Consider the following 15,784-nt stretch of genomic DNA (forward strand, 5'->3'; position numbering starts at 1 on the left):
ATAGTGTTGTATTGAAAAACAGGCCATGCAAAAAAGTAGTAAGAACTAGTAATAGGCTGGAGGGCTCAGAAATGTTTTGGATCCAGCAGCAAAAGACTTGATTGATTTTGAGAGAAAACATCTGTGTAATATTAAAACAAAGTTTCTGTGGGCATATAAATTGGAAAAACAGTGGTTCAGTTAAATGTGTTAGCCTCTAGAGAATGAGACTGGTGAATTAATAACAAAACAAAGAATATAGTAGCATTGGAGGTAGTTCAAAGAAGATACTCTAGGCTAATTCCTGAAATGAGACAATTGCTCTATCAAATGGAGGTTGATAGTTTGGGTCTATATTCTTTGGAGATTAAAATGAGTAGTGTTGTTCAAACATAAGATCCTCCAGGAACGTGACAGAGTAAGTGTTGATGTTTTTACCAGTGAAGAAAGTCACAAAGTGACATGCTACTGAATAAGAGACCAGTAATTAAAACTGGGGTGCATGGGAAAATTTCTTCCCTGCTTCTCATAAAGGTGGTGGAGGCCGGGTCATTAAAAGTACTTAAAGTGGAGCTAGATGAACTTAGGGATTTGGTGGTGGGACAGGTTTGGTGAACAGACACAGAAGAGGAATTGGCACCAGTGTAGATCAACCATGATCATATTGAACTGTGGGTAGCTTGAGAGAATGGTAGCTCATTTCTGCATCTACTTGTGTTCTTGCCGAAAAAATTGTTGATGTGTTAATTGGCTGCAGTAAGTTACCACTAGTACAAGTGGGATGCAGAAAGATTTGATACTGTTCTAGTGTTGTGGTGTGGTCTTCTCTTCTGTTTAATATTGCCTGCAAAGGTTATTGCTGTTGAATTCCACTTTTGATCAGAATCTCATAACTTGTTTGTTGATATACATTTTATATTCTTTATGTATGTTCAATGTTGTACCTTTATTTTCCGTTTATGTTTGCTGCATTGTTTCATAAAGACCTCTTCTCCACACTCAAAATTTAAGTTTTTCAGTTTGATATTGTTAAAATACCACACCAAGTTCCTGGATTGTTTTCTTAAATTATGCATTTCATGATCAGTTAGATTAAAAGAGCATTGAGGCATTTAAAGCTAAGTTGTGAAAATATGTGGTTGAAGTCTTTATTTGGAGATAGTTGGCAGTGTTGCCATTTATATTGCTTCTTAATAACAAAAGTGATAAAGTTGCTTACCATATTTCGAGAACAGTGAATGTTTGTGTCTGGAAAATATGCACTTTAGACGTTTTAAGAGCTGAAGCAAAAAATAAGAAAAATCTTAAACTACAGAATTCTGCGTGGAAATATTGATCCATTTAAAAAGCAAACTATTTGCTCATTCTTTTTACTTTGTCTTAGATGTGGAAATGTAAACTTTGCAAGAAGAACAAACTGTAACAGATGTGGAAAAGGTAAGTGGTGCAAGGTTTTGTCCATTTCCATATCATGCTTTATACATGTTTAAGGAGGTTTGCAGAAGAATTAAGTTGTTTTAATTTTCTTCTCAAATCCAAAAATGTGCTGGTAAGCCCGTTGGCCACAGAAAATTACCTTTTGGTTTATGTCAGTAGCAGAAAGGGTGGGGGTTGATTGTCATGTGAGCTAATAAGTCATAGGGTAACAGGGAAATGATATGGGGAATGGAACTACTCTGCTACATCCAATCAGCTAGTTGGCCTCTTTTTGTGATAATTAATTGCAGCAACTCCATTGCTTCCTGTATTATGTTGAGTAGATGTACTTGCATTCAGACAGACATTTGGGATAAATTTGATTAGTTAACATTGATTCAGTTTATTAAAGGTTAATTCTCATGCTCAGTGCTCCAGAGCTATTATGCACAGCAAGCAAGATTGCATACCTTGCCATTCCACATTAATGGCCTTAAGAGCTGTTCACATTGCACATCCCCTTGCACTTGGCTCAAGATTGGGCTTTGTTCAGATCTGTAGTCATGTTTGCAAAACCAGACTTTGTAATTGTTCAAGGGTATCACAGCCCTAATACAATAACAAACATGACTTTAACAATTGGATTTATATGTCATATAGCAAAAAAAGCGGCTCTTCGGCCCAAACTGTCCATATTGTCCTATTTGTCCAGCTATGCTAATCCAAGTTAACATACATTTGGCCCATATCTCTCTATCCTCTACATGAACCATTCATATGTTTGGTAAACATAGAAGCTGGTACAGTTACAAGCACTTCCTTTATCAGCTTTACTCTGTAACTGCCACAGAGGATGAATGGTATACATACCTGTCTTCTAACTCTTGCCTTGCCTTTGTAATAATAATCTAACGTGATGAGGCTACTTATCAAAGTGGCAGAAACTTGGCAGGCCACTGAGCTAATTTTCCCACACAGCTGAGTGCGCAGGTCAGTTGTTCTTGTCTCTGGACAGCTTGGTCTGGAACAGTCTGTGCTTGGAACAACTGGAAATGAGTTTCAGTAGCGACTGAGGGACATTGCTGTGATTCAACCAAGGCTTCTGAATGTACAGTGAGTTTGCCGAGGCAAATGCTCTTTTATTATGTGAACCATGATAATTTCTCATTTCTACTTTTGAAGATAAGAAAATGAGTATCAGTGGAAACAAGGTTGTAGTATTAAAAATGCCCTTTTGGGTGGCTTGTTAAATCACAAGACATGTTGCCATTTTTCAAACTATAACTGATCTGAATTCCAAATTATTTCCAAAAATCTAAATATGTAGCACCCATGCAACTTATTTTAATCAACCTTCATGCATCGTGTCTATTGCTTTTTATGAGTGAATTGTGTTTATTGCTCTTACTTGGATTATTATTTTCCATGGCATATGGTAGAGTGATAGTCTGTAGTTACATGACTAAGCCTTAAAGTTGATTCATTTTGAAATATAACATTTCAACTTTGGGGAAATTTTTAATTTCTTTTTTTTTAAGAAAGAACATGTGAAGCAAAGCTAATGAAGGCTGGAGGAACTGAAATTGGAAAGACCCTTGCAGAGAAAAGCCGTGGCCTTTTCAGTGCTAATGACTGGCAATGTAAAACGTGAGGTTTAATGCAGTGTAATACACCATTTTTGAAATACTGTAGTTTTTTGTATTAGAAGTATAATTATTAAAATTAAACAAGACCCCTGTAATTCTGTTTGCATAGAAATAAACTGAATGATTATGGCATTTTATGAAGGGCAAGAAATTTATAGGGCTTTATAAACAATTGATTTTGCTGCACAAGCTGTGTTAGCAAAAACTCAAACTGATTCAAAAAGTGCTTTCTTTATTAACATTAATAACATTCACATGTTTACTAACATTCACAACTGAAATAAGCATTAAATCTATACTTCAGTGTTTTTGACATAACTCATTAGATAATTTTGTTTTTAGCTGCGGAAATGTGAATTGGGCAAGAAGATCAGAGTGTAACATGTGCAACACTCCAAAGTATGCCAAGTTAGAAGAAAGGACTGGTAAGATTGGTCATGTAAATTCACCTTTTAAAAGCATTTCATGGATTTCTTTCTGCAACCATTTTCAAAACTATAAATGGTTTAATTTTTAAAAAGGATGGGCTAGATTAATATCATGAACTTTTGTTTGGCTGTAGCCTTTTTTTGCTCGGATTGTAATTAGATTTAACTTGAAATTCAAGTTTTTAGAAGGCATTCTGTGTACTACTTGCAAATCTGATTTTTTTTTTGCATGCACATCAATCAGTAGTGCCCTATTGAATGATGCTCCTCTCTGAATTTTTGTATCACTATTTGAAATCCACATCATTTCTCCTAATATATGCTTCTTTAGGGGGAGCATCACATGATTTTTGCAATAAAAATGGTGTAGACATTTTCTGGTGAAGTAAGGCTTAATTTTTATTGCATGTTCTCTTGCAGTTATTAGAATATTACATACAGGTCCTCCCCCCCCCCCCCCCCCTCCAAGTCCGAAGGTAGAGCATTCCTAGGAAACCGTTTGTAAATTGAAATGTTGTAAAGCAAAGAAGCAATTAATTATTTATATGGGAAAAATATTTGAGCATTCCCAGACCCAAAAAAAACCTACTAAATCAAACCAAATAACGCATAAAACCTAAAATAACACTAACATATAGTAAAAGCAGGAATGATATGATAAACACCCTATATAAAGTAGAAATATTATATGTATGGTGTAGTTTCACTTATCAAACTCGGGAAGACAGCGAAACAAAATTGATTTGAAGAAAAAAATCAGCACGTACATGTCAATGCACGTACACACATGCACACGTAAATGCATGCTCAAACAACTGCTCGCACAAGGCTTCACGGTCATTGTAGTCTTTCTCAGGGTAAACACACATATAAAGCGGGCGTCTTTTTTTCGTAAAAGCGAAAATCCACTTTGGTTAGCTAAAACAGGTACTAATGTAGGTCTTTTTTAACAGCGAGTTGTGGTAAAGCGAACGAAAAACAGGGGACACCTGTATCACAGTTCTCTCAAGTAGTTATTCTTGCTCCTAAAAACCTGGAGTCGTGTATCATGTTTGACAACATGTAGTTGTTTGCTTGATGAGTTCACTGATCTTGTAATTGGATTGTCAGTAGTATTGTAGCAAATGTAACTTGAAAACTAAATGGAGATGAGCTTTGCAACAATTTTAACATTTTATCTTGTTCCGTATTTGTCACAATCTTGCATTTGGAATGTATTAATTTGTAACTGTATGTTTGACCTTATTAGAAATTAGATGTAGAATGTGTATAATACACATAAGAGGGAAGCTGAATATAATCCTGTTGGTTATTTATGATTAGAATATTTAAATGCTTTCATGTCTGTTTTCCTATAGGATATGGAGGTGGATTTAATGAAAGAGAAAATGTAGAATATATTGAGCGTGAAGAATCTGATGATGAATATGACGAGGTGAGACACATTGCAGCTTAAACATAGATTTGTGGACATGGATTTGGTCAAAGGCATATGCAGTTTCATTCACTATTTTCTCCCAAAATGATGCCATATTAAACAGTTCCCAGAACAGTCTTGCATTCCCATATTCCGGAAAGGCAGAATCTCTCTGCCTCTGTTATGGACCTCTGGTGCTGCTGGACCAAAGGGTGGTGAGGTAGAGTCGCCAGGTGTTGCATGTGGCGCACTATGTAGGCAAGATAACAGTAGCCCTTCCAGGCTTTCTCTCCACTTCCCCTCATACTCTGGGAACCTGCCTGGCAGCCAGGGGTAGGCCTGGTAACCACATATCCAATAAGTGCCATTCAGTAGACGGGGAGGATTGAGATTTGTCAGTTCCATACATGTACCTTTACTGCTCCCCAGATAGGGGCCTTTGCCCTTCCAGTTGCAGTGACATGTTATCTGATCAATGTCCTCGGCCACTGTGCCGGACAGTCATGTGGTGACTCTAGTTCTTGTACTTTCACCAGTCATGCTTGGGGGTTGGGGGGAGCATACCATCCATTAAAGCACCTGTAATGGCAATCGGTGTCTGTCCTGTAACCGTTTGGTGCTTTCAGTTCAGCTCCACTCATACCTGAGTTATTCCTGTACGTGTACACCAAAACCCCATTCGCAGGATTCCTCTTTCACCATGGAAGTTGGATTTTGGGTTTTTGACCCTCCACATCAACCCGGCGTAGTGCAGGTCACACTCGGGAACGATCTGTCTCTAGGTCAAACTCGGGAACTTATGTTCCCAAGCCCGGCACTGAAATATATGTTCTTAAATGTTTTATAAGCATAGAAGGGTAAAATATATACTATATATAAAGACAAACATTTGACTAATTGATGCTAAATAATACCGGATGTACCAGTTCCAACTTACTTAGTAAGAACTTCCGATTTTTTTCAATCCCGATCCATGATAACCTAACCACATCCTCCTGTATACTTTAAATCATCTCTAGATTGCTTACAATACTTAATACAATGTAAGTGCTATGTAAAATAGTTGTTATACTGCATTGTTTAGGGAATAATGACAAGAAAAAAGTCTTTACATGCTTGAACAACAAGTGCTGGAAGAGCACTTCCAGGTTCTCGCAATTCGCAGTTGGTTGAATTTGTGCAAGCGGAATTCGCGGATAAGGAGGACTGACTGTATATTTAAGACCAGGTTGGATAGATTTTTGTATAGTAGGGGAATTAAGGGTTATGAGGAAAAGGCAGGTAGGGGGAGATGAGTCCATGGTCAAATCAGCTGTGATCTCATTGAATGGTGGAATAGGCTCGATGGGCCAAATGGCCTACGCCTGCTCCTATTTGTTTTCTTTCCCAGGGATTCCAAACCTGATGATTTCTTTCAATAAACATTTAGCTATTGTAACTACAACATTCTTTCTTAAAGGAAATTCTTCAATCCATCGTGAAAATGCATCAATGACGACTAATACATATTGATATCTGTCACATGGAGATAATTCCATTTTTTAAAAAAAATCTTATAATTGCAAGAATGGTCCATAAAAGGATAATATATAAGATCTTTCCAGCTTCATTAGTTTCCCTGGATTTTGTAAAATACATATCATACATTGTTCATAAACTTGATGTACAGCTTGTGATTAATCCAGGGCATTCCATGTTTGATTTGTACGATTTTATCAATAGCCACTTCAGCCTCCAGGGAAAGAAGGTACTGTACCTTGCAGGGCAGTGAAGTATTTGGGTTGATTTTCACTGTATGCAGCTCAATTGTGAGCATCTTGTCCATTTCATTTGGCTGGAGGGCTGAAAGTTGTAATGGGTCTTTGGAGAGTAAAGTCCAGATCAGCATTGAACAACAACTTTCCTGTAACTTCCTATTCAAAGGATGCTTCTACTCTTAATGTATTAAGGAGCAATAAAAGAAAGTTCTTGCCTCCTTCCAATCTTCACATACGTTTCCAGGGTCTTGTGTCATGGCAGTCCTCACAGACCCTTGACCATTGCTCTGAGGTATCTTGCCACCTAGCACCTGGAAAATGCTAGAATTTAAGAAAGATTCCCTGTTTCCCTGATCTTTTATCTTCCACTGAACCTCATGGGGGAATTGCACTTCTACCACAATACCAGAATCGCCCACATATATTTCAGAAGTGAATAGAGCAATTTCCTTACCAATATAAGGGTTCAATTTCTGCTGTGCTAAATGGTCATTTCTAGCCGAGTCATAAACGGTACAGTGAAGATAAATGTGCCACTTACTGAGTTGGGTCTAAACAGAACCTAGAGGAATCTCCAGAGGCTTTCAAGGCACACTCATAAAAATGTTCCATACTCCTTGGTAAGTGGATAGTGAGTAAATGCCACTTAGACAAAATGGGTTGACTACTACTGAAATAGTATAGTCCACAATGACTCTCTAACATACACACATTGTCATTCAGGAGTGCAGGTAATAGTAGCTGGCATTTTACACAATAAATGTCTTCCACATAAGTTTACAAACACAGGATCTGGGTCTCCTAACCTTTCCTGGGTCTGATCTTGGAACATTAATAGGCTGTACTCTCTGAAAGACAAAATGCAATTCAGGCTAAAAACTATTTGCAGTAATAGCAATTGTAGGACCATAACTGCACTTTTGGTTGTCTTGAATATTATTCCATTTTCTGTACTTCCTTTTGAAACATATTCTAATACAGAGACACCTCTACCTTGTTATGTTGCCATAATCTTAGACTATTTAGCCTTTTTAGGAAAGGCAGCATGTAACTCATTGTACATATGTTTATGAAAGTCTTTGTTTGGCATGGTGGCAGGTCCTGGCCTGGGATTGTTAGGTTGTTCTTGAAAGCCCAGAGGTTTCTGAATTGCTTTTTCCAAACCTGTCTGGTTCTGGCTATTCTTCTGCCATGGCCTGTAAATCATCTGCCATCCAATTCTGCCACCAATCCCTTCCCATAATTAAACATGTACCATGCTGGTGTCTCCTTATTGGACAGGTAGATTCCCTGTCCAATTTCTAGTCTTTCTCACCCTGCTAACCATATTTTCTTTATTTTGTTACCTACAGCATCCTGTAGGGATTAAACTTACCAGTTTCCACAAATCCCACTCTTACTCATTTTACCAGTGTGTTCCTGACACTCTTACTGATCAAATCAGGAATATCCCTGAGGCCATAGGTGTCACTGACACTCTTGCCTATTAAATCTAATCATTGATACCCATGTGTTTCTGGTCACTATGTCAAAAAGCATCGGAATCACAGAAAAATTGATCCACTCAATAGCAGCATAGATCAGTGTTTAAAATGGGAACTGGTCAAGACTCGGTATTTGCTACTTGCCTGGAAAGGCCACTCGGCAAAAAGCAAAGTTATTTTTTTTGGTGATCCCTCCTGTGCCGGTATTTCCCTGGGAGCAGGTCATCACCAGAATCCCCCTCGCTCTGCTTCCATACCTAAACATGCAATCTCAGTGGAACCTCAAGTTCTGACGACCACTTTTTCACTGCATTCCATAACAAATAACTGTGTGGATCAATCATAAATGAGTTATTTTACTTGCAGCAAGTGTAAGCTAGCACTCATTGAGCAGATGATAGCTTACAAAAACCAGGCCGCATGGTCACTCGTTTATACACAAGTATTGGCTACTGCGTGTCAGTTCAAGGGCGGGGTGCATTCTGTTAGCTTAATCAGTGCACTTGGAATTCTTCCAATGACGCATCTGCTTGTCTTTCTATATCTTATCGCTTAAGACCATAAGGTTTATAGATGCAGAATTAGGTTATTTGGCCCATGAAGTCTGCTCTGCCGTTTCATTGTAGCTGATCCAATATTCCTCTCGGCCCCAGTCTCCTGCCTTCCCATAACCCTTCATGCCCTGATAATCAAGAAATCTGATCAACTTCTGCCTTAAATATAGACAAGAATTGGCCTCCATAGGCCAAGAATGGTAAAGAATTCCACAGATTCACCACTCTCCAGCTAAAGAAATTCCTCCCCAGCTCCATTCTAAAAGGACATCCCTCAATTCTGAGGATGTGTCTTCTGGTCTTAGACTCTTCCACCACAGGAATCTTGGTCTCCAAAGCCTTTTACCATTCAATAGGTTTCAATGAGGGCACCCCTCATTCTTCTGAATTCTAGTGAATACAGGCCCAGAGCAATTAAATGCCCTTCAAATGCCAGTCAATTCTGGAATCATTTTGTGAACCTCCTTTGAACTCTCTCCAGATTCAACACATCCTTTCTAAGATAAGGGGCCGAATATAACTACTCAATACTCCAAGTAAGGCTTCATCAGTGCTTTATAAAGTCTTAACATCACATCCTTGCTTTTGTATTCTGATCCTCTTGAAACAAATGCTAACATCGCATTTGCCTTCCTCACCACAGAGTCAGTCTGCAAACTAACCTTTAGAGAATCCAGCACAAGGACTATCAAGTCCCTTTGCCCCTCTGTTTTTTTTGTACTTTCTCTCTTTAGAAAGTAGTTAACCTTTTATTTTTTCTACCAAAGTGCATGACTGTACACTTCCTGACACTATCCCATCTGCCATTTCTTTGCCAATTCTCTTAATCTAAGTCCTCTGTAGCTTCTCTACTTCCTCAAAACTGCCCGCCCCACTGCCTGTCTTCATACCGTCTGCAAACTTTGCAACAAAACCATCAGCTCCATCATCCAAATCATTGACATGTAAAGTGAAACGGTCCCAACACAATCCCCTGTGGAATACCACTAGTCACCCACAGCCAATCAAAAAAGACTCCCGTTATTCCCACTCTTTGCCTCCTTCCAATCAGCCACTACTTTATACATGCTAGAATCTTTCCTGTAATACCATGGGCTCATAGCTTGTGAAGTAGCCTCATGTGTGAGACCTTGTCAAAGGCCTTCTGAAAATCTTGACTATGCCCTATTGTATCATGTGCCTCCAAGTACCCTGCGACGTCATCCTTGATCATCGACTCCAACATCTTCCGAACCACTGAGATCAGACTAACTGTTCTATACTTTATTTTGCCTCTCTCCCTTCTTGAAGAGTGCAGTGACATTTGCAATTTGCCGTTCTTCCGGAACCATTCCAGAATTTAGTGATTCTTGAAAGATCATTGATAATGCCCTCACAGTCTTTTCAACCTCCTCTTTCACAATTCTGGGGTGTACAACATCTGGTCCCGGTGACTTGTGTACCTTCAGACCTTTCAATTTCCTAAGAACCTTCCCTCTAGTTATGGTAACTTCACACACACTTAGTACCCCCTGACACCTGGAGCTTCCCCCACACTGTTAGTGTCTTCCATTGTGAAGACTGCAAAATACTTGCTCTGTTCATCTGGCATTTCATTGTTCCCCATTGCTACCTTTCCAGCATTGTTTTCCAGAGTTCCAATATCCACTCTTGCCTCTTTTACACTTTATGTATCTGAAGAAACTTTTGGTGTCCTCTTTGCTAGCTTACTTTCATATCCCATCTTTACCTTAATGAGTTTTCTAATTACCTTCTATTGGTATGTGAAAGCTTCCCAGTCCTCTAAATTCCCAATAATTTTTGCTCTATCATATGTCCTAGCTTTGACTTCTCTCGTTGGCCACAGTTGTCATCTTTAGACTACTACTTCCTCGTTGGGATGTATGTATCCTGAGCCTTCTGAATTGTTTCTAGAAATTCCAGCCATTGCTGCTCTGCCAGTGTTCTTTTCCAATCAATTCTGGCCAACTCCCCTTTCATGCCCCTGTAATTCCCTCTACTCCACTGTAATACTGATTTTTTTGATATTGATCTGACTTTAGCTTCTCAAATTTCAGGGTGAATTCGATCATATTGTGATCACTTGCCCCTAAGATTTCTTGTACCTTAAGTTCGCTAATCAATTCTGGTTCATTGAATAATTGCCTGATCCAGAATAGCTGATCCTTTATGGGCTCAACCACAAACTGCTCTAAAAAGACATCTTGTAGGCACTCTAAAAATTACCCACTCCTATATTCCAGCACCAACCTGATTTTTTTTCTTAATTTACCTGCATATTGAAGTTCCCCATGGCTATTGTGACATTGTCATTTTGTCCAATCCCCTAACTAATGAATCCCCTATCACCGCAGCATTCTCTCTTCTGCCCAATTGCCTTCTGAGCCTCAGAGGCAAACTGTGCTGGAGACCTGACCACTGTGACTCCTGTTAGGTCATTTTCAACCCAGCCCAACTCCTCTCCCCCCAGCCAGACAAGGTCCAGAGTAATATACTTTGATACTATACGGGTTCCATTTTGTTACAGGCAGAAACACCATTTTATTCTACAAGTGAAGTTCATTTCCACACCAAAACTCACTAATCCCTTGCTCTCCTGAACAAGCCCCTACTCCACATAAATTCTAAAATAATCTTTTGACTTGTCATTTACTTCAGACTAGAGCTTCACTCAAAAATTTAGCTGAATCTTTTTATAAGTATCCAAGATCAAGTTGGGATTTGCAAAAATTAAACATTAATTCTTGCATTGATTTTTCAATATTAGTTTGGAAGGAAAAAGAAGAAATTTCGTGGAAAGCCAGTTGGACCCAAAACTATACTTCAGGAAGAAATTGAAAGTGAAAAAGATGATGATGAAGATGATGAGGATGGAGATCTCTCCAAATACAAACTAGATGTGAGTAGTCTGTTTTTCCAGCTCAAGAGTTTTATATGGAAATTGATCCCGTTGCCTTTCATTTGACATGTCAAAGGCGATTATCTTAGTGCTTGGAATCTGCATGTCTGGAAGATAAGTTGTCATATACTTGTAATACCCTGGGAAAGATTTCACTGCTAATGTAATTGGTTCTCTGTAGCAGTTGTGTTTAGGTTATGACTAGAGATAATGGGGGCTTTGGAATGTGTGGTGTCTAATGAGGGGAGGTTTTTCTTTCTTGTGTGCCCGAGAGCGAGGGATTCGCGGGCTTTTGTTTGACAGAAGATGGAGAGAGAAGATGATAGAACAGAGAGGTCGTAGACTGCAGGTCAGAGTGGACTTGGAATGGAGCCAGGAGTAGTTGATGCCCAGTGAAGCTCGATGGAGAACGGGCAGGAAAATTGTGAGCTCCAACATGTGCATTAGACTGTTTCCTTAAAATGGGCCCTTTTTTTCTCTGTTTTCTTTACTAACCCTATAGTAAAACTAAGAATTATAAAGTTCAATGGTTTACTTGCATATGATGTATTGTTTGTTATTTTGTTGTACTGATTTGTAACAAGCAGCATCCAAGCAAACGAGATTTCACCAGCTTGTTGGGGACAGCGACTGTCTTCCCCTAGACCAGAGGTCGGCAACCTGCGGCTCCAGAGCCACATGCGGCTCTTTGATCTCTGTGATGCGGCTCCCCGTGGTTTGTTAGCTTTTGAAATGTAATTCGAAATTTGAAGATTATGGTGATCTTGTACAATATGAAAACTTTGCGGAGACACCGTTTCCTGGCAGATCCGAACCGGCTCACAATTAGCCACCGTTCCGACTAAGGGAGATAGCCTACGGGGGTTTGTGAGTACGTGTCTTTTGGAGCATCCGCGCCCACGGGGACGGGTTGAGGGAGGCTTTAAAGCAAGGCTGTTTAGTTCGAATAAAGTTACCTTTGACTGCAGTCTTTATTTTAGCGCTGCGTGTAGCGCTACACCGCTACAACGTGTTTTTTATCGCTATTAATATACATCACAACTGCCAATGCCTGACACCCGCCAGTGCGCGCATTCTTTTAATTCTTCGATCCAAGGTAGGCTACCTACGGAGTAACCTTCAACCCAACGTCTTTTTTTCGGAGTTCAAAATGTTTTTGTTGCATGCAGAAATGTAATTTCGTTTTCTCTGCAGGAGTTCATCAATTTCAAAAATGCAACACATTATAGTTTGTTTATACATAGCATAAAGGCAAAAAAAAAAACCCGTTGTATGCAGTGTTATTTCATTTTGTGGCTCCCAGTGTTTTCTTTTCTGTGGGAAATGGGTCCATATTGGCTCTTTTAGTGGTAAACGTTGCCGACCCCTGCCCTAGACTGATGCAGCCTGCCAAACATGGGGGTTACATACTATTTTAAAAAGATGATGGTTGTCCTTAAGGTTAAATAATTCTTAATAGTTTACTCATTACTCAATGCACTACCCATTATAACCTGAAATTTAAATCTTTCTTTCTCAAAGAATATTACAAAGTAGCTCTACAACACTTTCTATTAAACTCTTAAAATTGTTTGGTACAATTCTATGCAAATGTCTTAGACACCCTAAATTTATTAATATAAATTTTGTTTTAGATTTTCATTTTTTTCCCTGCATTAGTGTCAGAAAAGAGCAAATTTTGGATTTCTCAACATTCATTTTCCAAAAACTTAAATGTAATGGAAATCTTTGTATTTTATTATATTAAATAATAGACCACTTTTCAAAGAAAACTTGATAACTTTGTAGGTACACATATAGCCCTTTTGCATCTTGAAACAAAGATAACAAATGTGCTAATGATCAGTGAAATAATGAGTTGAATGAACAAAACTGAAACAGGTGTAAAAGGAATCAAACTGGGTGAAGCCAACCAAACTAAAAGGTGAGGCTGTGGCAGATTTGACAGTTTAATGGTCAAATCTTGAATACTTACATCATGGCAAGAGTGAACATAGTCACAAGACACAATGAGGTTGTCCTACATCAGTAATGTCTCTCCCAAACAAAAATTTTGAGCAGACAGGAATGTCAATATGTGCTGTCCGAGCTCTTCTGAAGAAGACACAAAGAAATGGACAAGGTTGAGGATCAGAAACACAGTGGTCAACTACAGAAACTGAGTGCAGCAGATGAGATGCATTAAACTGGTGTCCCTTCTAATTGAAATGTAACCCTCAGGTTCAGCCAGGATGCATTTGTCCAGGGGAAGACAGTCTCTGAGAAATCTCATTTGTGTGGATGTCATGTGATGTGTTGCCCAGTTACAAATCCGAACAGCAAAATATCAAGGCAGTACACTATATACAATTAAACGGTTGTACTTTATAAATTTTAATCTGACTATAGGGTTAGTAAAGAAACCATTACATTAGTAGTGAACATTATAGAGAGGCCATTATATTAGCTGTGAAACCCTATAGCTTGTTACAGGAAGAAGTCTAGCACTACGATCATCTCTGAACTATCCCATTATAGCCCTCTACAGTCCAGAGGAATCTTGTCAGAAGTGGACTTTATAGAAGAGTTGTACAAAACGCCATTCCTCTGAAGTGGGAACAGCCAAGAGTTTTACCTATGCACAAAAACAAAAGAACTGGGGTGGTGAGCAATGGCAGCAAGTGCTCTGGACTGATGAGTCAAAATTAGAAATTTCTAGCTAAACAGAAGATAGTTTGTCTATAGAAGAGCTGGAACGCTACATAGATGAGTGCCTGGAGCTGACAGTGAAGCATGGCCAAAGTTCCTTGCAGATTTGGGACTGCATTTCTACAAATGGAGTTGGTGATCTGGTCAGAATTAATGGAATCCTCAATACTGAGAATATAGCTGGCCATTGGTGTAGTGGCATCCGCAACGAACTTCAAGGCTAGTGATCCCAGGTTGAGATCCGTCTGGATCCTTGCATGCTTTTCATCCGTGCTAGGTTGAGCATCAAGCTAGCAATTCAGCCTCAAAAAAAAAGGGGGGGAAATAGATAAAAATTATAAAGAAATGGCACAGTTGCTGTCCAATACACCACAAAGCATGGAAAGGAACAACAACAATGCTGAGAAATACAAGCAGGTACTTATCATCACGCAATACCGTCATGGAAGTGTCTGATTGGTCCCAGTTTTATCTGCAGCAGGACAATGATCACAAACACACTGCCAAGGACATAAAGAGCTATCTTCAGCGAAAACAAGAACAGGGAGTTCTGCATCAGATGGTATGGCCTGCACAGAGCCTTGATCTCTACATCATCAAGGCTGTGTGGATTACCTGGAGAGGCAGAAGCAAGCAATCGGCCAAAGTCTGCAGAAGAACTGTGGCAAGCTTCCAATGCTTGGAACAACCTACCAGCTGATTTTCTTTTAAACTACACATCAGTGGACCTAAGAAAATAGATGCAGTTTTAAAGGCTTTGGTCACACCAAATTTTGATCTAGTTTTTTCACTGTTTACTGCTCTTGATATTTAGAAACTTCTAATTTCATTATTTTTGAAAGCATCTTAGCTTTACTGGATTTCTTTTACGTGTACCTGAGACTTCTGCTTCACACTTTTTGGGCATTTGTGCCACTCTTGTGAATAATTTCTCACTTCCAAGCTAGCCTTGGGATACTGAGTTATTGAGATGTTAGCCGAGTGTTTTTCCTGCTAGCACATGATATTCCCTCACTGTTTCTTAAACTTCAGAAGCCATTAAAATAGTGTTTTTTCCCTTAAGAAAATTATTAATGCATAACTTGTATATGAATATGGAGCATATAATTACATTATGCAGTGAAACTTAAATTGAACAATATTTAGATTATTATTTTGACTTCAAACTGGTGGATTAGCTGCCAAGTGGATTTGATGTAGAATATTTAATGCTCTCTGCTCCACAAAATTGTAAACGGACCTGGATGAAGAGAACATGAATGGTAACATTAATCAATTTGCTGACTTCAAGTATGAAACACTATGATTGCTTAAGAAGCTCTGTAAGAGTTGGTCAGTAAAATCTAATGACAATAAATTGTCCTATTTGACTGCACTAAATTAAATTCTTGTTTATTTGAATTCCTCAGCTGATCTGTTGGCCACCTTTTTATTTATTCGTTTATGGGATGTGGGTGTCACCAGCATTTATTGCCTTGAACTGCTGCAGTCCATGAAGTATAGGTACACCCACAGT

General features: G+C 38.9%; 1 protein-coding gene across 1 annotated transcript in view; it reads left to right on the forward strand.

Annotated features, from left to right (window-relative positions):
• The window catches only part of zranb2 (zinc finger, RAN-binding domain containing 2), a 35,920-nt gene that overhangs the window by 6,951 nt on the left and 13,185 nt on the right, over nt 1–15,784 (forward strand). The window contains exons 2-6 of the mRNA XM_059984344.1: nt 1,364–1,416; nt 2,934–3,042; nt 3,384–3,466; nt 4,828–4,904; nt 11,449–11,580. Coding sequence (XP_059840327.1) covers nt 1,364–1,416; nt 2,934–3,042; nt 3,384–3,466; nt 4,828–4,904; nt 11,449–11,580 — 454 coding nt within the window. The remainder of the gene's footprint in view (nt 1–1,363; nt 1,417–2,933; nt 3,043–3,383; nt 3,467–4,827; nt 4,905–11,448; nt 11,581–15,784) is intronic.

The sequence above is a fragment of the Hypanus sabinus genome, chromosome 11 (assembly GCF_030144855.1).
Source record: "Hypanus sabinus isolate sHypSab1 chromosome 11, sHypSab1.hap1, whole genome shotgun sequence".
NCBI classification, from domain to species: domain Eukaryota; kingdom Metazoa; phylum Chordata; class Chondrichthyes; order Myliobatiformes; family Dasyatidae; genus Hypanus; species Hypanus sabinus.